General features: G+C 42.1%; 2 protein-coding genes across 5 annotated transcripts in view; one reads left to right on the forward strand and one right to left on the reverse strand.

Annotated features, from left to right (window-relative positions):
* Positions 1–1,602: 1,602 nt before the first annotated feature.
* TMEM69 (transmembrane protein 69) lies at positions 1,603–4,358 on the reverse strand. 3 transcript variants are annotated; one of them, XM_049807825.1, is made up of 3 exons: positions 4,100–4,358; positions 3,301–3,363; positions 1,603–2,657 (listed from the first exon to the last, which is right to left on the reverse strand). In XM_049807825.1, exons 2-3 carry the CDS (start codon positions 3,343–3,345, stop codon positions 1,926–1,928), a joined length of 777 nt encoding a protein of 258 aa, XP_049663782.1. In that variant the 5' UTR covers positions 3,346–3,363; positions 4,100–4,358; the 3' UTR covers positions 1,603–1,925. The 3 variants fall into 3 exon arrangements, with proteins under 3 accessions (XP_049663782.1, XP_049663785.1, XP_049663784.1); XM_049807828.1 differs by lacking the exon at positions 4,100–4,358 and adding an exon at positions 3,819–4,093 and having other exon boundaries at positions 1,603–2,582; XM_049807827.1 differs by lacking the exon at positions 4,100–4,358 and adding an exon at positions 3,819–4,093.
* Positions 4,359–4,833: 475 nt separating this feature from the next.
* The window catches only part of GPBP1L1 (GC-rich promoter binding protein 1 like 1), a 35,390-nt gene continuing 14,740 nt past the window's right edge, over positions 4,834–25,483 (forward strand). The window contains exons 1-6 of one of the 2 annotated variants that reach the window (XM_049807814.1): positions 4,835–4,932; positions 12,266–12,321; positions 20,546–21,435; positions 22,300–22,414; positions 23,607–23,736; positions 24,105–24,388. In XM_049807814.1, the coding sequence (XP_049663771.1) occupies positions 22,355–22,414; positions 23,607–23,736; positions 24,105–24,388 (474 nt within the window). In that variant the 5' untranslated portion in view covers positions 4,835–4,932; positions 12,266–12,321; positions 20,546–21,435; positions 22,300–22,354. Of the gene's footprint in view, positions 4,933–12,265; positions 12,322–20,545; positions 21,436–22,299; positions 22,415–23,606; positions 23,737–24,104; positions 24,389–25,483 lie in introns of both variants that reach the window. The other variant, XM_049807813.1, reaches the window with a different exon arrangement.

Below are 25,483 nucleotides of genomic sequence, written 5' to 3' on the forward strand. Positions count from 1 at the left end.
GCCAGCTCTGTGCAGCCCTCTCAGGGATCAAATGATAGGTATTTCTTAGGCTTTCTTCTTTACATTGCAGGATCCCTTGTGCACCATTTGAGAAACATTACGTTAGCTCTATTTTATTAGTTTGGGAACTACACATTCACTTCTGATCCCTACACATAAACTTTCTGGTTTAGTGGAGCTTGAGGGAGTCTGCTGTTATATGAAGTTACCTTCTCCAGTTTTTGTAGCTGATTCTATCATGTTTGAATGAAACTTTGAAGTCAGTTGATTATGGTCTCTGATACTCAGCACCTCTTTGGCTTGACTCAGGGAAAGGCAGTACTCTTCTCTGGACCCACCTTAAAAAGCACCATGTCTAAGTAAGAGAGAATAAAAGAACTGTTTTCATTCATAAACTCAATTTTACTTCCTTTATATTCAGAGAGCACTGCAGTATACTGCTGTTTCAGAGGCATGATGCTGTTAATGTGTAAAGGTTAACAGGTTACAAAAGTTACAGACCCATGTACATAGCTGCTGTTTCAGCAATACCATGTAACATGACTCCATCTTCAGGATAGGCAGGCTTCTTAAATGTCTGTTCTTTGCAGAATGAACAGATAACAAATTTTAAGTGACAGCATGCACTTTATTCTGTATAGAACAACAGTGAAGAATAGTGCTTTAACAGAACTATCAGGATTATATAAATTGGTCCCAAGACTGTGCGGATGTCACTTTTCAGCTTTCTTCTTGCATCTTATACTGTACTTAAAGAATACTTAAGGTAAAAAGCCTACAGTAAATATGCCCACATAGAATTTCATAGGTTTCTTGAGGTAGCTGAGGCTAGAAAAGAAAAACCATGTGACTTAGGTTGTATATTCTTCCCCTAAATTATATGTTAGGAAGACTTAAGTACAAAGAGCATAGGCTTCTGCAGTATTTTCAATGACTGGCCTATCATAGATGGCTTGCAGGCTACAAATCCATTTGGACCTGCTCCAGGTGCTCAAATAAAATTAATTTTGAGGAGGAAGAAAAGACAAACTACTTTCAATCTCATTATCTGATCCCTTAGTCCCAGCAATTGAGTCCTTGTGTCATATCATCAGTTAATAGTACTTTAATTTAGGAGTATGACAGATCTTTATGGCTATGTTGCATGCAGCTTCCTTAGCTAGGCAGCCCTAAGTCCAAACAAAACCTAGGAACAGATGGCCCAGGTATCCTTTTTCATTTAAGTAAGCCCAAGTAGGAAGTTAACCTTCTGCCTCTTGTGGGGCCTCATCAAAGACGCACAGCTTCCCCTTCTAGCTTTCCCCACTCCATCACAGCAGCTAGCTGACATATTTTAGGTGAGTCCTGACCTTGGCTTGCCACAGCAAACAAACCTTGCCTATCCTTTCTTACCCGACTAGCACTTGATCACATAGCATTTCAGGACCTCAGCTGAAGTAAGACAGAGAAGAGTTTTGTTCCACAGCGTAGGAATTGAACATGTATGTACTTTTGCATAATTCTCTGCTGCTTCTTTAAATGCTAAACTAGAAGAACTGCTTTCACCTTGTTACTGTTCATGACTGCACAGTTGTTCTCCCAACCACAGAACGTTATCACACGTTATAGTTAAACCAGATACTTTAATAATTCAGCATAGAGCAGTTCATAGGCATCTCATTAGAATCTCCATTTTAAATTCATATGACAGTAACATCTCCTTCAAAAGTGATGCTTTGTTCTACAGATAAGGACAGACTCATGCCTGCCTTGGAAGTCACCGCTATTTACAATCTTTCCCTCCTAAACTAGCGAAGTTGTTCGCTTTGAGAATAAGCTTCTTGATCCCTGCCATCCTACAACTTCTAAGCATAAATAAGTCTTTACTTCCCCTGAAACTCAATACAAATATCTTATTGGCAGATAAATAACTTTTTCCTATTGATTTATTGTTTTGTGTTCTGCCATTTATTTCTTCTGTTACCTAGCTGCTCCTCTGAAATAGTCTTCAATGCTGCAGTAGCTAACAGTGATAATACCATCACCACTGTTCCCACTACCCTCAGTACTTTAAACCACCCAGGATAAGTAGGAAGAAGGGAAAGGTCATAATGTAGTGCTATCCCCAAAGCCATTACTAGCATTATTGCACCACGTGTGGCATCTTTAAAAAGTAAGGCTTGCCAGGCAAATAGAGGAGGAACTGTACTGTTAGCCAGGTTCAGCCAGTCTGGCTTGGCTGGGCTGTTTTCCGGGAGAGCAAACCCCCACCTCTTCCCTCCTAGGAAAGAGACTGTTACGGCACCATATGTAATCTGAGCAAATGCTAGCTCTGGGGAGTACGTCCCTTGGATGACCATTAACAGCGGAACAGAAACAAATGGAATTAGCCCTGCGAGGCTCAAGTAGAGGGCTGGCTTGGGAGAATCCTTCAGTGATTTCATACTTCGTTGCAAGACGCCCAAGTCTTTGGTCTCAGATTCTTTGGGGGTTTTCTTCTTGAAGAAGGGGGGAGAGGTATGAAAAGCCTGGAGCTTAGTCGCATATACTGATGCTGGGTTGAGGCTTGGAGATCTTGAGAGAGGACACACATTTCTCTGCAGCTGGAGGATGAGAGAAGACCAAGTTGTCTTATTCCTTCCATATAGTAGTAGTCTGGGAACGGTTAACTTCTGGAGCTGCAAGTATAAAACTTGTTCTGAACACCTTACAATGTAGGTTTACAGATCTACAGTTACCTAAATACCTATTAAATATTGTGCCAAGTAGTTTTCCAAGTCAGGTCACATCACAGCTGCCCCTCCTCTCGGTTTGCAGGTGTTTTTAACTTAACTCATTAACCTGATACAGCCTTCACAAGCTAGCTGATAAAGAGCAACTAGGCTCTTCATAGTGAGTAAGCAAACCTTACTCACTACAAAAGGTTTGTATATCCACCTATCCTTCCACCCACAAGTGCACTCTTTAGGCATTTTTATGTTAAGATAGAGAAGTCCTTTTCAGAGCAGAATGTAAAATGATTACAGAAGTAGGACAAAGTCACCCCAGAAACCAGCTACTATCCCCTCACTACTCTACCAAAAAGAGAGAGGACAAAAGATCTTTAAACAATAAAATTTGATTTTTAGAAAAGAAATATTTTAGCTTTGGCTAAAAGCTGCTGTAGAACCTAGGAATTTTCTCAGAAAAGCTGAGTGATAAACATGTGGCTGCTCCAACTTGTAAGTCACCTTTTCTTTTTTTTTTTTTTCCCAACACTCCACTCGCATCTTTTGCTACTTTAAAGAAAAACAGACAGCAAAAAAGGCTTCAGAAACTTACTTTAAAAGGTGTGTGGAAGCAACGTCGTAGTATGTGAGAAAACATCTTTGTTTTATCAAGGCCCTAAAACAGAAAAATTCAGGAGAAGGTCTGAAACTGATGAATTGCTGAGTTTGTTTTATGTCCAAAGCTAAGTCACAGTCTAGACTCGTTCATCAGATGTAGGACTCCTACAGGTGTATACTTAAAGGTAAATATTACATGTACTCGATCCTTCTTTACCCACCACAGGATATTTTGTTTCAGGTAGCTCTATGAACTGAAGTTCTAAAGTTGCAATGACTGTTACAGGAGCAATTCCTAAGTTAAAGAGCTGAGTATCAGGTGATGGCTTCCCTGATCGTCCTTTTCTTGGGGCTTCCCTTCCCATCTCCTTTTCGTGGGATAAATGGCTGCACGCAGCTGATAAACGAGCAGTTCCTCACGTGCGGCAATAACAACCTTTAACCATAAAGGAGCGGAAACCTCACCGCACCCCAAGCTGCCGGTAAGCAACCTGCCGGGGGGACAAAACTAACCGGCAAAGACAAGCTGCCGGCCGGTGGCCTTGACTCCCCGGTTCACGGTCCTGCTGCTCCGGGAAAGGGGGGCGGCTCCGAGCGCCCAAAGCCCCGGCCCGGAGGGAAAGGGGAGAGAAGAAGCCGTAAGTCCGGAGGGGATGCGGGTGCCACGGGGCCGAGGCGGCCACCCCGAAAGGCACGGAGGGGCCGCGCTGCCGAGCGGGGAACGCGCGGGGCGCTGCAGCCGGCCGGGGACGGGCTATTGCCCGCCGCTAGGCCCCGACCGCGGCGGTACCCACCGGCTCCGGCCCGCGGCCTCCCCAGCTGGCACGGCCCCGAGTCTCCTCGCTGAGGCGGCTTCCGGTGCCCCGGGAAGCGCTCCGGCGGGGCCCGGTGCTCAGCGGTGCCACTCCGGGCGGGAACAGCCGCGGCCCGTCTTTTGTTCCGCTGGGCCCGGGAAGCGCCCGGGTGTCGCGTGGCGCCCACCAGAGCCGGGGGTCCCGGTCCCCGGCGTGCTCGAGACCGGGGACGGCAGAGCCGAAAAGGCGCGCTCCTTCCCCTCCCGCCGCTGTAGCCTCGCTCGCTCCCAGCCCGAGGGATGCGGTCGGGCTGCCAGAGGGGCGACGAGGGCCTCCGCTATCCGCGGCGGGGCCGGGGGGGAGGGAGGTTGCCGCTCCTTCTTTCCAGGTTCCGGGGTCTCCGCAGCGGGCAAGCCTCGCTCACCCGGAGAGGAGCGGCGGGCTGGGGGCGGACTACAAATCCCAGCGTGCCCCGCGGCGCCGCGCCCGACCGATCGGCGGCGGCGGGAGGGCGCAAGGCCTTCTGGGACACGTAGTCTCCGGTAGCTCCCGACGGGAGACGAGGGCGGTTCGTGCTATCGCTCTGATTGGTGGGGAGGGGGGCGCGCGCGCGCGCCCCTCGCCCAGGTCCGGGGCGGGGGTGAGGGAGCGCTCCGCGTGGCCGCCGGGGGAGCCGGGCGGGGGGCGTGTCCCTTCCGCCTCCTCGGCCCCGCCCCGCTCTCTCGCAGGCCCCGCCCCCTCCGGCCCCCGGCCGGGCAGGGCCGGGCAGCCATTTTGGGCAGAGCTTTGTTATGGTTCTGGGGCCGCAGGAGGCAGCGAGAGGGGCCTGGCCGGTGAGTGTGGCTCCCACACCCCTCCTCCCGGCGCCCCGCCGCGCTTCCCCGCGCGGCCCTGTCGTTCGCCGCCCCGGGACCCGGCCCGCCGCACCCCACCCCCCCCGCCGGCGCTGCGGCCTCGGGGCGGCCCGGGATCGGCCTCCCGCCAGGCCGGGACCCCGCTGGCGGCGGCGGCGGGGGGGGGGGGGCGGCGGCGGTGCGGGCGCCGGGGGTGTGCGGGGGGGGGGCTCCCTCCGCCTTCGGCCCCGCCGAGCGCCCACCCCCCTCCCCCAGCCGCGGCGGGCCCGCGAGGAGCCCGCTCCCGAGGGCGGCAGCGAGGGGCTCCCTGCGGGGCCGGGCCGGGCCGTGCCGTGCCGGGGGAGGGCGGTTGGGGCCGAGGCTCCTCGTTTATTGTTTCCTGCTTAGCCGGAAAGTTCCCAGCGCTTGGCGCTGCCCTGGCTCTCGCCCGGAGTTTAGCCTTGTCCTGTCATCAAGCTGGCCGGGCGGGGGCGGTGGCGGGGGGGGGGGGGGGAAGGACAGGCCGGAACGCCGCGTTCCGCCGGGGCGGCGGGGTGAAGTCCCCGGGGAGGCCGGGCCGGGTGCGGGGCTTCCTGCGCGGCGGCGGGGCGGGCGGAGCAGCCCGCGGCAGGGGCGACTCCGCTGCCGTCTGTTTTGATTGCGAGCTGGAAACGAAACTGGGTGAGCCGTGCTGGCTCGGGCCGTTTCCCTTCGCCGCTGCGGGATTTACGGCCGCTCTTTCCGGCAGCCCCCGGCGGGAGGGGGCGGTCGGCGCCGAGCAGTGACACGTGTGCTGCGGGCAGCCGAGCCCCAGCGTCCCCAGCCCGCTGCCAGCCCCTCTCGGCCGACCTGATCGGGGCCGGGGCAAACGGGGGCTGGGGAAACTCGTCAGGTGCCGCTCGTTATCTGTTCACAGGAAAAACAGCGTCTGGCGTGAGCGTGAGGTGGCTTTTTCCGTCGTGAAAGTTATTTCTCTGTGTCCGGTGTGCTCTGTGCCTTCTTGGCCTAAGCTCTGACGTGGTTTAACTTAAACGGCTGCGGCTGGGCTTGATCAGAAGAGCCGTGTTCGCACCTAGCATTTCGAAGATGCGTTTAAGACCTTGAATTCAATTAAGTTTAGCAATGAGCTGTTTTGGAACGATTTTAGAGCGGTTAGTGGGTGTCTGCACAAGTTACGAGTTTTTAAAACGGCTTTGGGGAAACAGTCGCTATTTAAATCCTTGTACGTAATGGTAGAATCGTTTAAGAGCGCTGCTTAAAAGCCTTTTTATATTAACGTGACCAGGTAAGTCAGCCTTCCTTTCCCCGCCCCCGAGGTCTGAGTGACACAAGTGTTAGTAATGTTGATAATACTCTGAAACATTGGGAGTGACTGAGCAAAGTGTGGAGACAGCAAAGGGGGGGTATGGAGATGAGAAAACAGCTGAGATAACTGAAGAGCCAACAAAGCTGAGTTTACTGGAGAGGTGACGTTGCTTCTGTGAAAATGTTAGGTGGTTATGAAAAAAGCTAATGCAAATGTTACTTCATGAATGAATATGGCTGGTATTTCAGTGAAAGGTTTCCCCATGCTCATCCATTTGGAGACTGCTGTTTCAGACTTCCAGTCCCTGACTCAGGAAGGAAACAGGTGTAGAGCAGTGGTAGGAAGAAATAAAATCACCAGGTTTAAGAAGAGCAGTTTTTCCTCTCACATTCTCTGATCATTTCTAGAGAAAAGTACCTGAAGAAGAACTTCCTGAAGTTTTGTATTTAAAATAGAAAAGCTTCAGGTGATACTTCCCACTTTTTTTTTCTCTCCCCCCCCCCCCCCTTTTTTTTTTTTTACAGCTATTTGTAGGGAGGTGCCGCCTCTGCATTTTATATTCATCTGGTTTGTAGTCTTAATCCTATATGACACAGAAGTTTCCATTGCAGATATCATACTAGGACTTAAAGTGAAAATGTGCAGGGAACAGATGGCATTTAAAAAAAAAAACCCACTAAGTCCTGTTTTTTCTGCGGATGCCTCAGAAATAAGAGAAGCAGAATGCAGATGTGATATATAACAAATCAAGTGGAAGTGTACACTTTCTGAATTGTTAGGAAAATTCTCAGAACATTTTGCAGGGTATGGTCACTGTGTCTCACAGATGTGACTACTTTGTAGGTGGTGCTACTGCCTCTTGAAATTCCTGTTTTAAATTAGAAAATTAAGTCACTACAGAAAAATAATCTTCACTATAATTTTCATGAAATCTAAAAAATATTTTAAGAACTGTAAGATACTTCCTTTTTAATGCATCAAAATACTGTGGCTGGATCTGTGAATTTCTTCCGGAGTGTGGGGTATCAGAGAATGTAGTTCTTGTCTTTAGTAAGTGAATAAAAACTATTGGCTCAAGAGTTAAAGTTGCTTTTTTAATTTAATTTCGGTGTTACAAGATGTTTGAAGTTAGTTGTGTAGCTGCTGAATTGATTTAGTTGCAAAGTGTACTTCAGGGCGTGCTTTATTCATTTGTCTGTATGAACAGATTGGAAAAGGGCTGACTATATTCAGTAGAGCTAAAACATAAAGCACCTCTCTTCAGAAAAGCGCTGGCTGCTCTTTCATGGATACAGCTTTTTCTTATGGCTTTGTAAAAACAGGACCATGGGATGACTGTTGCTGTAACTTATACAGGAAAAGGTCATAGTTAATGAATTTTGCAGTTGGCGAGGTAGTGTGTATACCGGGAAGTTTGTTTGGGATTTTTAAGTTTCATGTTAATTTATTTGTAGAGGCAGGAGTGGTTTAGATTTTGTTCTGCTAGCACAGCAATGTAAGTAGATGTTTTACTGTCACTTACGTAGTGACCAGGATACCAACTAAATCATATGTAGCTTTTGTTTCAGTAAGAGTAATTGAAGTGTATGTTCTCTTTACTTGTCAGATTTGATGAAAAGCAGTGAAGTTGGCAGAAACATGGTCCTGCTTAGAATACTTCATGAATGCCAGGATGTTGTTTAACTTGTGTTCTGTACATTAATATGTTCCTGTGAAAATGTGCCAAACTTTAATGAGTTACTGTATGGTCAGAATATAAATTTACATTTTTGGGAGTGGATTTAGGTAGGGATTGATAGTGGCTAAGAATCCACTGCCCCATACATGCACACACAAACACTGTGCTGACCTAAAAATTCTAGGTTGGTCAAGGCCATTAGCCTGACAGTAAGTGGGAAGGGAAGCATATTGGTTAAATTAATCATACCTATTAACCATCAGGCTCTATCATTCCAAACTGGAATTTCTTGATTAAAGTATGCTTAACTATTTCAGTTCCTGCCTTCTCTAGCTGGCCTTCAAAAGTGTCATAAGAGTTTTAACACTTATGCTTCTTAGAACTTTCTGTAATTAAACAGCAAAAAGACTTTGCAAACCATTGGTGCATGCAGTTCCATAAAATGGCTAATCTGAAATAGTTGCACTTCCAAGGTCTGGCTTAACAAAAATCCTTTGAACCAGTGCATCCAAACATAACTGAGGTTTTCTGCAATAAATGATTCTCAGAAACAAATATTTTGCAGTGTATGGTCTTGTGCCTCATGGACTGTTCGTACACTAGAGGGTTCACCAGGAGCTACTGAAGTTCTAGGATTTACAGTCATTCTAGCAAAAATGCCACTGTCTTTTTTCTTTCTTTTCTTTTTTTTTTTTTTTTTTTTTTCCTCCTTGATTCTTGTGTTCACTCCCAGGTCAGTGTTTTCATAGTCTTATCCTCCTCCCTGGAAGGAGCATCATAGCTTCATGACGTGATGTTGGTGGGTCTCAATAAGCAAAGGGGGGTGCATGTGTATATAATGTTGTCTGAACGCACGTGCCTGGCTTTAGGAATCCTCTTTTTCCCCTACAGGAAGAAATGAATTTAGATTAATTTCCCTTGGAGCAGTTTTATTTTCAGCATCTGTTTTAGGTTCAGGTAGATAGTAAGTGCTGGGGTGGATAGTGGTATGGCCAAGAATGACTGGCAGTGGGGATAGAGGTTTAGTGTGGTGGGGACTGCTTTCTTGGGTATCTGTGTGACCCTCACAGTGTAGTTGCAACATATGGAGCATGTGGCAGTGATCATCACTGTCTTGGAATTTTGTCATCTTCAGTTTGTGATGAACAATTAACTTGTAAATAAAGGGCTAAGTCTGCTGTGAAGGTATATAGTATTATTCTGGGCACAGAAATTATTGGTATTCACAAAGTTGTTGGTGACTATGTGTGGTAAAGATTACAATGGGTCTCCAGCCTTTCAGCAGAAAGGAGTGTTTTGCCATTGTATTCCAATGCATCATCTTTCATCAAGGGATTAATCAGGATTCACATGAGGTGGTCTGAAAAGACCTTTGATGCTAATCTTAAAAAACTCAGCAAGGGAACTCTGTCACCCTGAAAATGTTGATTGTGTTATGATCTTGACTGTTAGTTTGGGAAAACTGTCTTTCCTCTACTTTGAATTCTAGTTAAAGTAGAGAAACAGGTTAATGATGACTTTAATGCCTTCAGGTTGGCTGGGCCTTATGAAATGTATCCTACAGTACTCACGGAACTGAGAGCCTGTGGGGCTGGGAAAAGTTCCAGAATGCTGAAGTGTTGAGGAGCACTTCCTCTCACAACATCTAAAAGATGGCAGGACTTGGGTATGTTCAAGGGAAGAGTGTTCACATCTTGGAGTCTGTCCTGGGTCACGTACTGTTTGGTGTTTTCACTTCTCCACATTGAAATAATATTCCTACTGAGCACACAGATGATGTGATCTTGACAAATACAAGAAATGGTCTGAAATCGATAGCATTGATTTCAGCCATTTTGGTGTAGATGGGTTCAAATTACTGTGTTTAGGAATATTACCTTATGTAGACAAGTAACAGCTGGCTAGGCAGCACTTCTGTGGGAGAGTATCTAGGGTTTGTAGTGGTTCCTAAATTATCATGAGTCAGCAGCATCACTGTCATGAAAATTCACTTGTCATACTGGAACATATAAAAGAGCACTGAAAATAGGGTAATGAAGCGGGTTTTCCATTCTGCTGAGGAGTGGTAGGTCTTCAACTAAAAGTTATCGTGTTCAGTTTGTGATACTATCATACTTTGGAAAAGTTATGGCTGGCTAACAAGATCTGTAAAGAAGATAGCAAGGTCTATAAAAGAAAGAACCCCTGAGTGAGGATTGGGAAAAAAAATTGGATTGTTTAGCTCTGGAATGGTTTTATACAACTTGTGTTTCATCAGACATCAGCAGGTGATCTATAAAGTAGCTTAAAAGTTACCTGCAGGTAAAACTGGGAGCCAGCTCTGACATCCTGTCACTGCCTGCAAGCTGTCATGCTTGGTGGGTGGGTCACATCAGATTTTTCATCATCAGTGCTTTGAACTTAAAAGCTTGTAGCTTCAACAGTAAAAATTGGAGTGGTTGGGGGGGGTTGTTTGTTTAAAAGCATGGCTGTATTTGATCCCAGAATGTTATTACATCCTTTTTCTGCTGCCAAACAGTGCTGGTGTACAGGGTGGTCTGTGGGACTTCTGTGCTGCACCGCCACCTTCCCCACCCCCAGCAGAAAACCAAACAAACAAAACAAAAAAAACCAAACACACCCCTGTCACCTGCTAAAGTTGCCTTTCAGTGAGGGAACACTGAAGTACTGATCTGGAGAAAAGGTGTCTTAAAAGGTATCTGCAAAGAGAGGTTAGTCAGCTTGCCATATCCATCACGAATAAAACAAGTAGTTAGGGGTTGAAATTGCAGCAGAATATATTTACGTTAGGCATTAGGTGTGGGGACAGGCTTTCAAGCCATAAGAATAACCAAAACAGGTTGTATAGATAAGCTGGAGAGTACTGGTATGTTAATCTCTTTTGATTTACAGCTCCCAAAAAAATATTCCAGTGGAAGTATGAATAGCTGCGTAATGAATTCTAGTCTGCTGATTATATTATATTTTTCTGATACTTTTTGGGACATCTTGGGATTAATTTTTGGACCCCTGCAGCTCTGCAGCCTGAAGATCACTGTACAAATTGATGGAGCAGGGCATTGCTTAGTTTCTTTTCAGAGACATCTGATGGGAGAGGATAGAGCTAAAGTCTTTTAAAAGGGGACGAACTATGCAACCTCTTAAGATATATCCCGCCCCCCCCCCCAGTTGTTTTGCTAGTATTCCCTAGTTTATTGTGGGACACAAGGATAGAAGAATGACATTGTTTAACTCTTGGCCTGCACAGTGTACCTACAGAATAACAGCACGGTAATTCTCTGCCAGATCTAAAGATGAAGCTCAAACTAGCTGGACAACAGCTTGTCCATAACTCCTTGCTTTATTTTATCTCTTGAGTTTCACAGACTAGATCATAGAGAGCTCCAGCAAAACACTGTGAGCACCAAAGAGGATATATCCGCCAGCTGCAGCAGATCATGAGATCACAGGATTAGGGATCACTTGTTCCTTTTTTTTTTTCTGAAGCCAAGACCAAACAAATGGAATATTTATTATTTGTGCAATTTATTTTGTATGTATAGGACTTGTGTTAAACTGAATTATCTTCAGTGACTTTTCTGCACTGATGTTTGATAATACTTTCTTAATTGGAGGAAGTGCTGAAAATTTTAAGGTAGTGGAATGAAAAACATAGCAGACAATGTAAACTTTACAAACTGTAATGCAGGTGTTGTACATATGCTGAAAAGTGCTGAGTGAACATGTCTTTGTCATGTCCTAGTCACAGACAAATAAATGTGGAGTTTCTTCATATTTTCCTGCTCTTGAGGTGAAATGGTTTGGAGATAATCCAAGTGGAGGGAGGGGCAGAGAGGATAGGATTAGTCCCCCAGTCTTGGCTTGTTGTCTCGGGTGGGAAGTACCTATAACTGGAATGTACTGCCTTTCCCAGTTTATAGCACTGGTCTTGTAGGGCTGGGATAATGGTATTAAGGGGAAGAATTGCTGTAATACTGTTTGGGAGAGTGGTCTCTTATTTCTGAATGTCCTTCCCTTTTTATTTTGTTGACTCTCAACTCTTTTTCCTCATTGCAAGTGGCATGCCTTCTACTGTCTTATCCTTCATCTGGAATGCAGATCTGTACTTCCCTGCACTTGATTTATAGTCTCTCTTGCCTTGACACAAATATTTGATAAATAGTCTGGTTGCATTTGATGCTCTTTTCCAAAGGAAATATGTTTTTCTCAGCTCCAGACAGAATAAATTTAAATGTAAATGTGCTATAGTAGTGATCGTAACCCTGGTAAAATACTGGGTTATAAAATACCCTTCGTGGGAAACACCCATCCCTTTTTTTCTTTCTTTTTTTTTTTTTTTTTTTTTTAAGGTACTGTAGAACTACTTCACTACTTCTTAGGCTCTGTCTACATCTCTGGAAGACAGGTAGGCAGGAGGTATTTAGTATGCAGCAGGGATAAAGCCAGTAATTACATATTTGCAATTCTTTCCTTATGATGGGCATCATTATCCTGGGGTATGCTACTGAGCAGTAGAAGTGACTTTGTTCATTAAGGCTTTGGGCAGACCATACAGATAGGCTCTTCATTGCTATTTCACGCACTCTGTCATGAGGTTTGGGGGAGGATAGTGTTACCTTTAAAGGCAGCCATGACAAGGTGTTGTGCTTTGTAAGGTTCAGGGCAGAACAGAGCCTTATCTTGACTTCAGGTACTTTCAAAAGGCCTGTAGATCAAAGTGCACTATAAAATAGATGTTTGATTTTTGGTTCCCTTCAAGAGCTAAAAAGACCTTTGGATTTGATTAAAATTTGCAGAATGTCTTCTCAAGATTTAAAATATCTTATTTAATAAAATGCTAAAGCTGGTTGAAAGTTCAGAATGTTGTTCACATCTAAAGCCTAATACTATTTAAAATAATGGGGTTTTTGTTTTGTATCAGTAGTGTCAATAGATAACACTTGTTTAACAGAGTTGTATACAATCCCTGGAACCTTACTCCCTGCAGTAGGGCAGAGCAGTGAGCAGGTTTTAATACTTCAGGTAAATACTGCAGTTCTCTTAACATAAGCAGTACTAAAGACTGTTAAAGGGACATTGGAGGGAAGTGGAATCTTAAGTGGCACAGGAGAGAGGCATAAGGGTTGACAGTATTGCCAGTGGCTGTAGAGTATAAAACATCCAGGAATAATTCTTGGTAGGCATAATACCTAGAAAGTTTGTGCTGTCCCCATTCTGTGCTTATAAGGAGTTGAGCCTTTTAGATTTTACATGTTTAAAATGGTCCTATCTTGGTACTCAAAGTAAAACTCATCAAAACTCACTGGAACAGTTCAGTTGCAATGTATCACACTTGCTGGCTGAGGTTCAGAGCCTTATCACCTTACACAGGCTTCTGTACAGGTTCCCCAGATGCCACCTTTTCCAAAATGTGCTTTGGGCTTTTGTGTTAAATACAGCTTGCTTCCAGAGACAAGCTTGCTGGCTTTGAGTTCTGTGGTCTCCTCAATGCACCTGATACTGTTGACCCAGTAGTGATGTGGTGTTAGCCTTGCTGGCAGAAACTTCGATCAGCTGGCTGGAAGGGCAGGCATCAATCAACCAATAGCATTGCTAAAGGTGATATTGTTGTTGATGGTGTTTTCTTATTTGATGAAGAATCTTTCCTACATCCCAGTCATAGAAGTCACTTTTCTCTGGGATTTGGTTGTTACTCTTGTATGCCCTTCTATCTTTGATCACTGTTAAGAAAGAAAAAAATCATCTCTTTATCCACTGCATTCTAGATCTCATTATGTATTCACAAGACTAGGCTGTTAAGGCTTTCCAAGGTATGTGGTTCTGTGGGTGCATATATTTGTTCCAGAAATTTTGAAGGAGGTAAGATTTGGTTAGTGTGACCTTAGAGAAGTGGAAAGTAAGCAGGTAAATCGACAGGTTGTTTGTGAAGCAGTACTCTACGAGACGCCAGTGGGAGAGTCAATAGAGAAAAGGGGTTTAGGGTATAGATGTGTCCATATGGACCTTTCTTAAACTATTTTCTGTTCATTTTAGTTAGTCATCTGGTTTGCAAAAATGGTCAGACACATAACAGTTAATATGATTTTCTCCCACCCCCAGCCTGTTACTCTGGAAAAACTTTTGTATGGACAAGCTTCTGGCATGTTTTCATCTTGGAATATATAGATTTGCGGTGTTGTTTCTAGAACACAAAACAGTTTTGATGATTCTGCAATATAGATTCATTTGCCTTAAACTTGAAAAACAAGGTGTTATTCTTTCAGTAATAGCTGGTTTTCACAAGAACTTTGAATATCTGTATCTGAGAAGATTTTGATTTGGTACATGATTAACATTTTAATCATTTAGTCTTTTAATGGGCTCATGTTTCCATAATTCTAGAAAATCTGATATGAGTGATACTTTGCATTTTTAGATGCTAGATTTTTTCAGCACCCAGATACAATTTAAACAATGTTTTCTGCAGTGTTTTTAATTAATAGAACTGACCTTTGTATTTGAGTAACTGTTTGGGGGGTCTAGCTATGGGATATAATGGAAAGAAACAAGAAATCATGGCAGATCTGTATCGTAGTTATTCTGGTCCATCATACCTTAGGTGTGTGAGTGCTACCAGTTGTACATGCCATTCTGGAACATCTACATTTGTCTTTTCAAAAGGTAGCCATATTTCAGTCATGTAGACAGACTGAAGGTGTGTCTAGACAATTGTAGTAATGGAAACTGAAAGCAAAATGAAAGTAAGTTTGTTTTGTAGATACTTAATGTAGGTGAACTGCAAATAAACAATCTCAACTTGAGAAGATGTAGCTCACCAGTTGTTATGACAACTATTGAATTAGCAGTGCTGCACTTGTTTCTTTTATAGTAAGGCCTAATAACGCATGCAAGTTTGAAGCAAGATTTATAATTACATTCTTTTAAAAGGGCTGTGCACCCAAATATGATTATCTTACTCAATAAAATGTACCTAATAATAGTAAGATCAAGCCATGTTCTGCTTTTTTGGAAGACAAGCTAATGAAATTTCATGTGTGGCTTTTTGATATCCTTAATGAAATCAGTAGCATGCTTTTGATTCCTCCTAGGTTGGGCTCTAGGCTGTGACTCCCTATTTCTGTGAATGCATTGGATGAATCAAAAATTATTAGAAAGCGATCATATTTTTACTGAATGCATACGATACTAATTCTTCAACATAAACTAACATACACCTATTAAATGACATTTTACTCTAAAGAGTAACTAAGTAGAAAGGTCTGTTGTGTATGTTTAGGCATATCTGCTTGATTAAATAACTTTAAAAGAGCTGCACAGAAAGAAAACTGATGAGGGAAGTAAATTCTGTTCTGCCTTATGCGTCCATTAAATTGTTCACTAATTTTTCTGAATGCTTTTGCAACCCAGCTGACATCTGATCTGTAGGAATATTACTGAAACCCCAATTGGCTTGGCCAGTTAGAAAAACAAATCTTTACTCTTTTTAAGTAAACATGTTCTATTTAGAGTAATACATAGAAATGCAGTGAAGTGAACTGAAATTGTGGCAGGGATAGACAGATGTTGTCCTTGTGACCTTTTAGAGCTGCTATTAGCTGGATTGATAAATGTATAATGAAGGGTAAAAGTTTGCCTTTATGCTGGTTTTCTGCTAGAGGCTCCACATTTTTGTGTTTTGCTGTTGCAGGAGAGGAGAAATGGAATTAGGGGCTGTAATTAATAGGATTCTAGGTAGACAGCAGGGTTGAAGGGATGTGAGGAGGTTTGCAGGGTACAATGAATCAGAAAAAGCATCCAGTAAAACGTGTCCATTTCAGAAATGTGCACTGCAGTACATAATGTGAGCAAAGGTTAGAAGCCCTGGTTTCAGGTATTCCCAGAGAGGTTGTGTGAAACAACGGCACGGCATGGCAGGTGATCTTGTAACTCAGGGCAGGCTTTGCTTCCCATTGGGTTTTTACAGTTTTGTAGGCCAAGGCACAAGATGGAAGAGGAAGTCATAGCAAAAATGCACCGCTGATAAGGCTAATCTATGTGCTTTCTTAGTACTTTTGAAACACCTTGATCCATTTCCAATGAGTAATTTCATAGCTCAATGGCTTTGATTATATTTAGCTTTTTTCTCTAGTCTTATGTTCTGATCAGTATAGGTCTTTACATATTGACTACCTCCTTGGTTCCTACTGTCAGGTACATCTGCAAAGCTTTGAGAATCAAAGCTTTAGAAATTTTCTCATTTAGAGATTGATCAAGTCTATGTTAGGAGTAGAAATGAAAGTTAACAGAAGGATTAAAACAACTGGGCAACTATGTTCAACAGTAACACAGCAGGAACACTATGAATGGTGTGTTGGAGAATGGGGATTTTGTCCTGTACTACGTGTGCTTCATACTGTAGTCTGTGCCTCTTCTTTAAATTGAATATGCTTGAATGTTCCTTCCATTTTCATGTCAACCTTTTAATATTTGTTTAGACAAATACACAATGAAATCTGGTAATGTAAAAGAGCATCTGACAATTTTAACTTGTTTATTTGAGTCAGTGATAAATATCACTTCTTCTACTTGCATGTTAAATGACATGGTGAAGGAAATTTAGATAGGAAACTTAAGCACTTACCAAGGGAAAAAAGTACTTTTGTCACAACAAAAACTTATGAAAAGAGGTTGTTATGAAATAACAGTTAAAACATTTTTAATGCAACATGTAAAAAATTTTTTTTTAAAAAAGGTTAATTAGAATTGTTAACAAGTGGAACGCAAGTGCTATTACAGAGTTTAATTTTTTGTGTACTTACATTACTTGTCAAAGACTTCTTCATTTTGATCAGTGAAAGAATATTTTGGGGTAGTTGACAGACAACCTTTTTTCCTTCACCAAAGCTCACTAATACAGATTTTGTTGCTCTGAAAGGAGGTACACTTTATAGAACATCTCCGTATTATTATTATTATCTCTTTCTGATTTGTATTTCCAGAAATAATTCAAGTTTGAACTCATTTAAAAGGGGAGAGAGAATTAAATTTGCATTGACAAGCACTTTTGTTTGCTTTTTTTCCTGGAATTGGGAGTGGCTACTGGGAATGATCTTTGTCCTTGCTGTTTTCCATAGTAAAGCAGAGACCAGTTCGACTGAACTGTAAAGGCAATATGAGAAGAGTTGGGAACTTTGCCTTCAGGGAATGCATGAGTGTTTGTTCCACACACATGTTCATGTGCATGACTAGAGAAAAACAGACCCCACCTGTACTTTGAGGATACCCTTCTCTCTATTGATTATTAAGTAGTTGGCAAAGGTAATTTCAGTTCTACAGATACTAATAAAAAAAAAGAAAAAACCAAACAAAAAAACCCAATGTTAAATATTAGGAAGAAAGGTGAAAAAATGCACAATTTTGCCACTGTATAAATTGGTCATGCTCCTGAATCTTGAACACTTTATGCAGTTTTGGTGACATTATAGCTAAAAGATGTGGTAAATAGTAAGGATTATTAGAGGTGTTCAGAAAACTTCCACGAAGTCTGACTTATCTTGGAGGAGGGATGACTTGATGATTACATATATCATGTATAAAATCATGAATATCATGAAAAAAACTAATAGAATGTGGTTGGGCACTTTGGTAACACAAGAAAACAACCAACTGACTTGAGGCTGACATTTTTATAGCCACAAATTGACTTTTGCACAAATCACAAGTAAACTGTGCCCCCTCTCATTTGGGAGGCAAAAATATATAAATATGTCTTAAAAAAATTCAACAGATTTACATAGAAGCACTGACTGGTAATAAACTAGTACAGACTCTGGCTTAAAAGTCTGAGAGTATCCTGGGAGCCCTGATGCTATTTGCTGTTGTTCTTGTGCTTTTTTCTCTTAAGAATTTATTGTAGGTTGCTGTCAGAGAAGGTATTTGAGAGACTTTGGGTCTTGCCCATTATGATTTTGTGATGTTACTGTTGTCAGTAATACAGTAGGTTATGGAATTAGTCTTAGATAGGTTGAAGGTGTAATGTTGGACGGGATTCAGTGTGTGTGAGAGGAGGCTGTAAAACCTAGTGTGTGGGCTAATCGTGGAGACTGAAGGGTTTCAGTAGTAGTATAATTTACAACATTTCATCCAACAGCAATTTCTTTGCTTTAGCAAAACGTATTGCATTTTAATGTCACATTCCTTGTCCTTTTTGTGATAGTTGTGCACAGGAAGGCGGTGACTGAAGAGCAGTATATATGCCTATTGAAATACAGAGACAGCTGTGTTGGTATATAGTGTATTGGCATGTGGCATTCAGTACCTTGCTGAGTACCAGGGAACGCAACTTTGGAAGGGCTCAAGATATGACTTTGAATTTACTATCTGAAGTATGCCTTCTGTATGCTACCTGAAGAGAAGTGGGTGGAGATTAATTTAAGCATCTTGCTTTAATTTACTGCAACCTCAGTACAGAGCCTCCCAGTAACTGTGACACCTACAAGTGAGATTGTTTCAGAATAAAGGCTACAGAAGTATCAGAATACTTGATAGAAGGTTTGAGATGATGTGGAGGTCATTCCTTCAACAAGTGTGAAGTTTTCTGATCAGCAGTGCGTAATTTATGCTGACTGTCCAAGCATGATGTTTGCAAGACTTGGATATCAGTCCAAAACGTCATGTCTAGGAGTTGCATGAGACTGTCTATATGCATGTTAGATACTGCTTCTTAATGAACTGCCCTGGTCACTGATACTAACAATGGTATCAAAATAGCAGGTTAGGAGACCTGAATCTTCTGCAAGATCTTTCTAAATTGGTGGTTGGAGTTTTGCAAAGAGTTTCACCTTGGTTTTGACCGTGCTGAAATATAAAAAGATGTCTTGCAGCAATGCAAGTTTTGCAAACTGTGAATGTGTTTTCCTTTTCCATTTCCTTTTCCAAAGGTACTGGGAACCTTTTTTGTGAGGTGGAACCTGGGTATTGTACTTCTGTGGTGTTTTTATTTTTGTTGTTTACTCAGACCTAGTTCCTACTTCAAAACTGTAATTCTGTGATGTTCATTTATTTAGATAACCTTAAATCCAGACAGCAGTTCTCTGTGGGTTTTGCTCTGTTTAGGTCCATTTTTCGCATCGTTGTGAATCATTCTCAAGGTTCATTAAATCAACTTCTTAAATTATATGACTTCTGTCAATAGACATGGCTTAATTGCTATCCAGTTTGTTCTGAAAAGCATATTTATTCAGAAGGTAATGAATCTTGTTTAAATATAGTCAACTGCATTGACTTTGTTCCTGTTTTATCTTCTACTTACTACTCAAACTTTTGGTAGCAGCCTCCGAAGGTCACATCTAAAGGAGTTCTGTACCTGTGCCGAGTTCAGTGTGATGGGAAGACCAATTTGTCTGTAGCAGATGTTCCAGCATGTCCTTATACACACTGAAAAATTATCCTTTAATAAAAAAACAGGTCTTGAGAGGTTAGCACTTTTGTTGTTTGCAGTGTGTGGCGCTTACTAGCTTGTGGTACGGGGTGGGATGCTCAGAAAGTTCCCAGGTCAGTATTGTGTATGGCCATTTCCACTCTGGTTTTGCCTCATCTTGGCTGGTAGTTTGTAGGGGTTGTGAGGCTGCTTGCTGTTGTTCTACCTCCAGAAATGTGATCATGGCTCACAGCTTAAGTGCAAAAATGTTTCCCTCTTTCCAAACTCCCCTGCAAAACAATAACATCTAGTTCCAGAAAGAAAAAATTATATGGAAATGAGGGGGTTTATTAAAGGGAATGACCCAGAGGATAAAAAGGTGGTGATTCTCATACTGTTCCCTATGTGTGTTTATTTTGAGCCTCTATCAAAACCACCTTAAAAAAAATCCACATGCTTCAGGTGAAGAATGGTATAACAAGTGCAGTGAAAACCAAAACTGATCAAAGAATGGAACCATATCCAAACAAGGAAAACAAACTCCAAGTCAAATACAAAGGCATAATAAGGCATGTGTAAAGGGATCCTGAGAAACAGCTGATGACATCAAAACAGTAATAAGACTTTTCAGATGTTTCAGGAGCAGTAAACCTATCTGTTTGCTTCTGGTTAGGTAAGATGGTTCAAGGAAAAAGAGGCTGTAGCAGAAAAACTCAATTGCTATTGTTGGTATTTTCTGTGGAGGAGTTAATGGAATGCTGGAGGTATTACTATGACGAGTCTCTTGAGAGGGGAGTCTGGCTGTATTGGAGCAGGTGAGGAATGATGTGGGCTCATAGAGGAGATGAGGCATGTGGAATGGTCAAGCCTACCTGCAGTCTAGAGTCTCGTTGCCATTTTAGCAGCAGGTTTTTAAATTGCTATCAAGTGTGGAATCCCTTTCATCAGCTGCATGCAGTTTCTCCACTCTTCCCTTTATTCTGATTCAGCTTGTTTCTATTGCCCTTTTGTAAACTAAATCTGGGAAGTGATCATTTAAAAGCAAAAATGCCTTTTTCAGGGGCCTCTTTTTTTAATTAGGCTATTTCAGGTTTTGTTTTGATTGGAGATCAAATAGCTTTTGGCACTTGCACTATAGTTGCTCAATTTCTCCTTCTGTTCTTCTCTCTAGTCATATTTTGTCATGTTTATGCCACTTGTATTGATGGGGTTTTGTTTGGTTTTTTTGTAGTGACTACAGTTCCTGTCTCACCTCTTTGATGGAAGAGGACTATGACCGAGAAGTGAACTCTCCACTGTAGAACAAGAAGCTGTTGTGGAATAATTTGTGTCCCTTTAAAAGCAGCACCCAGTCTACAAAAAAATAGAGTAGAAGAGATTATTTTTGGACCTGGCATTTTTTTGTCCATGTGACCTATGTTTCAGCATGTAAATGGTGAAAAACGGGGAGATAAACATTTGTGCCTGCTTTTGAGCTTTATATCAAGTAGTGTTTAGCTCTGTGAAGCATTAACCAAGTTACGTGAAGACCAGAGTATATCCTAACATTCATTTTTTAAAATACTATACCTTTTTTTAGCAGATGTATGTGATAAAAATGAAGTTTATATTTTAAGAGCACTTGGGCAGATGCTTCTTGTTTAGATCTCAGCATTTGGGGCAAACGTTTTTATGTAACGTCGTCCTTTTTCCAGAGTGTTCAGGTTGATCTGCTGCAGATCATGAATTATCCAGCAGACTTGAGTGTTTCTGTTCAGTATTAACCATGGTGTTGCTCTGAATGTTGTCATGCAGACTTGACAAACCTTTTTGTAATGTAAAGGCTGACTTCTGTACTACCACAACCAGAGGAAATTTAATGAGGTGAACGTGGTCGTGGCTTTTTAAAAATATAAATTACCTTCTTAGGTTTTTTTTTGTAGTGAGAGTGCAAAGAGAGGTTAAAATGAGCAGCTGAGGGGGTGAAGGGCACAGTTGGCACGAAGTGCGGCCTCTCGTGCTCAGCTTTGAGACGCACTATTGCCTCAAGGCTGGCCTTACAGCATACTGGAGAAGGAAGGAACCCGAAGGTCAGTGAAGCACAGAAACTGAGAACATTGGACTACAGAGGCCAAACTCAGGGTAAGTGATCATATATACTTTTTCCTTTGCTTATATAGTGTTGACTTGTTCATAGATAAATTAAAGTTGAAAAATAAAGCAAAATGGTAAACTGGAGAACCTTCCGTGAAAAGGCAGAATTCAGAATTCAATTATACAGAGCAGTAATAGAATTTTCATCATTTTGAGCAGTGGAAATTGCTATGACGTGTTGGAAAGAACAAATCAGTTTCAGATTCTTCACTGAGACACCTCAGCTGGTCTTCAGTTGAACTTCCATCAAGATCCTTCAACCAGCTTGTGTTCTGTTCCTAACCATTTGGTTTCTTAGCTGTGAAAGCAGTTTCAGCGTAGGTTGTTCACTGGTGTATGGAAGTTGGTGGATCTGGATACAATTTTAAGTTGGGGGTGCAGGAGCTGGCATATGGTTGTCTTTCAGGTCTCTGGTCTGCTCTCAGTGTCTCTAACATCATCACTGGTTTGGTCACATTTGATTTACAGCCTCTGGAATACAACATCCAGTGATCACCCCTTTGTAGACTGAGGCAATGAGCAATGAAGGAATGTACCCCAAATTCTGTCATGTCTTGATTTTACACATCTGTGCATCGTATGGCTTTTATATGCTGTTTGTTCTGTTGTCTTCCTGCCTCCATGCCCATCCTATCATGAATTTCATGATAAACAGGAAGTAGCTGGGAATGTTTAAGCTCTTACCTGTTTTGGTCAGAGGAACAAAGTCAGCAGGAAGAAAAAAAATGCTGAAGTGTAATATGAAAAACTACAGCACCTTTCCCCTTATTCCTATAGGCCAAGTTTTGGGAATAGATTGTATTATTATTTCACTTTGGAAGAGATGACAGAGAATGTTCTTTTCATTTACAGATCCTGGCCATGAGGTTTGATGCCTCATTTTATTGAAGGGAGACACTGGACCTAAATGGCGCAGCATGACTTTGTTCCTGCCTGGCTTAACTTCTCAACGCCACAGTCAACCAAGGTAATGTTAATACAGATCACCACCTTGTACAGCTATGACAATAATAAAAAGCAGAAAATTGCCCCATGTTTTGTTGAACTTAATTTTAAAGAAGGCTTTTGGAAGCTTACTAATGTGAAAATATTTTTTTTCCTTTGTTTCAAAAATGTATCCCTTTTATTTCAGAGGAGGAACAATCTTTGCATTCAGACATAGAAGTAGTTCAGTGTCTTTGTGTTGAGACTTGAGTGAGATCCCAAGTAGAAAATCATTAAAGAAATGGCCCTAAATCTGTAGGGGTCAAGACTTGACCTGCCACTTACAATTCAGGATATAATTTGGGTTTGATTTATGAAAATAATCTGACTCTTGCTGCATAGTAGTTTGATAATAAGCCCTTGGGCTCTAACTCCAAACTCAGAAATACTCATTAGTTTTTGGCAACCTTAAAACGAGGGCAGTTTGCCTGTTGTCATCTTTCTAAAACTGATTCCAGAAGCTTAGGTTGACCCAAGAAGTCTGTTTTAGGACTTCGACAATTTGTGTTTCTTGTGCATTTTAATAGCAAACCAGATCATGATGGACAACACTGATGAACAAGAAGCAATACAGCTTTCACCTTCATGCTCCAATATGAGGAGGCAAAAGTAATTTCAGGATATTTGATACATTTAAAACAAGCCTGATTTTTTTGTAAATGAGGGAAAGTGAAGAGTAAAAGATTCTTTAGAATCTTAATGCTAGAAGCATTAATGTTTTCTACAGCATCGTAGTTGTTTCAGTCCAAAAGTGCTTTAACTTACTTATCTCTCAATGTTAGTCAGACTGATTGGACCCTCCATGGCTATCTGCTCTTCTGACTTAAGAGGGAGTGAATGAATGAGCACCTGTGTATCACAGAATTTCTTAAATGAATTTTTCTGAAAGTATGTGTTTGCAAAGACCACTGGTAACATTAGTATGTTAGGTTCTCTCTGATTCTGTGTAAGATGCACGGATTTATGTGCCATTCTGATCAGGTTCATGTGATTGTTGAGGTCATTGGCTTAGCAATGTGGATATGGATGCTGTACTGAAAACTAGTATAAGAATGTGGGGTTAGGGTTTTTTGTGTGGGGTTTTTTTTTCAATTAACAATATGTCACTCTTGGACTGACAGGCTCTTGGAGTGCCCTAATGAATGCTTCATTATATCACTTTTAACTTTTTGCAGTCCCCTGCAGCTACCTTTGAGAAACATGGAGAGCATCTTCCACGGGGAGAGGGCCGCTTTGGGGTGAGCCGTAGGAGACACAACTCTTCTGATGGATTTTTCAATAATGGGCCCCTCCGAACTGCGGGAGGTGAGTAGGAAGGGTCAGAATGCAGCCTGAGATCAAACATTTTGGAATATTCTACAAAGTGAAGAATTCTGCAGAATATAAACAACATTTTCCAAAACTGTACCTTTTCAAAACATCCTATAAGAAACTCGTGCTATTCTCTTCTCCCATGCCACGTGCTCAGGCCTTAAGGGGTTTCTGTGGTAGTTGTATGTGTATTGTGTAGCTCGGGGTTTTTTCTGATACAATGACACAGTAGCTTAAATAGTTTGGCCTGGTAGTTACTTAGTGAACACTGACTTAACAACAAGAAAAACGGCCTGATATTTCCAGTATTCTGCACACCATGTTGACTTTTTTTATTTGCATACTTATCTCCTTTTGTTTAGACTGCTGGCATCAGCCGTCCCTTCTCCGCCATGACTCTGTAGATTCTGGTGTTTCTAAAGGAGCTCATGTTGGGCTTTCTGGCAGTCAGCCTGGCTGGCATGGTCCTTCACGGGGCCATGATGGTGTGAACCAGCGTGGTGGAGGAGGAACTGGAGTTCATCGCCACTGGAATGGCAACTTCCATTCTCGGAAAAGTTCCGCCTTTCAAGAAAAGCTGCCTGTTGAATCCAGGGAAGAAAAGAAGGAAGATAAAGAGCAGTTGCAATTTGAGGAAGAAGACTTTGTAAGTGTGTAGCTTCTCACTAGAAGTGGCAGCTGTGAGAAGTGGCTTTTTGGATCTCATTTTAATTAGCACTGATAGGTGGTGAGGATCTAGAGTTGCATTCCACTCCATGTTCGAGATCACAATAGATTTAACAAAATTATTCTAGTGCTGATGGGATGCTAATTGGTACCCAGAGTCCTCAGGATTTGACAACCTGTTGGATTATGGGGTTTGGCACATTACTATATTTTGCCAAATGGTTATTGTGAACTGAAGACGGCATTGTAACGCACAAGCCAGATGTTGAGCGAAAACCATAAGGCGACACTTTTTGTCTGCCACAGGAAGAGTAGTTGTATTGACTTTGTGGCTTTGCTTACAAAGCCTTTTTTTTTTTTTTTTTCCTCCTAAGTATATCTGTTAAGCTTATCTTCAGTCTACCTGCTCTTCCTGTCTCCTGCATTCTCATACATGTTGGTGTTTGTGATAACCTTCCCAAGCTTGTTCATGATGTGCTCAGACCTTTGCAACCATCTGTCTTCAATCTTCTGGAATAGTATTTTGTTATCAGAGATGTTTTCCTATTTCTCTGTTAATCTGGGGATCGGGGTTTCTTGAGCTGTTTCTGCCATCAGTATCTCAAATTTATCAACTTCTTATCCAGCATTCTGATTCACGTGGTATTATCAGTACAATACTCTCTTACATCCTGGCTCTATTTTTACTGGAATATCTTTAGTTTTCCAAGCTTTTCCCAATAGTACTTGGACTTAACGGCTCTCATCCTTACCGTGTGCTAATGCTTTAAGATATATGAACATTTTCTGCTTTCTCTTTTCAACTTAGTTTTTTTTCCTCTGTCCCTTGATGAGGATTTTATTGTTATCAGACCATGTATTTTGCTTTTCCATCTTGTTTTCTGCTCTCTCTAGGCTCTTCTTGACCAGTGTAATGAGGTTGTCATGGTTTAACCCCAGCCAGCAGCTAAGCACCACAGAGCTGCTCACTCACTCTCCCTACCGCCCAGTGAGATGGGGGAGAGAATCGAGAAGGAAAAAAAAAAGTAAAACTCATGGCTTGAGATAAGAACAGTTTAATAGAACAGAAAGGAAG

Source organism: Accipiter gentilis, chromosome 8 (genome assembly GCF_929443795.1).
Source record: "Accipiter gentilis chromosome 8, bAccGen1.1, whole genome shotgun sequence".
Taxonomy (NCBI): Eukaryota; Metazoa; Chordata; class Aves; order Accipitriformes; family Accipitridae; genus Astur; species Astur gentilis.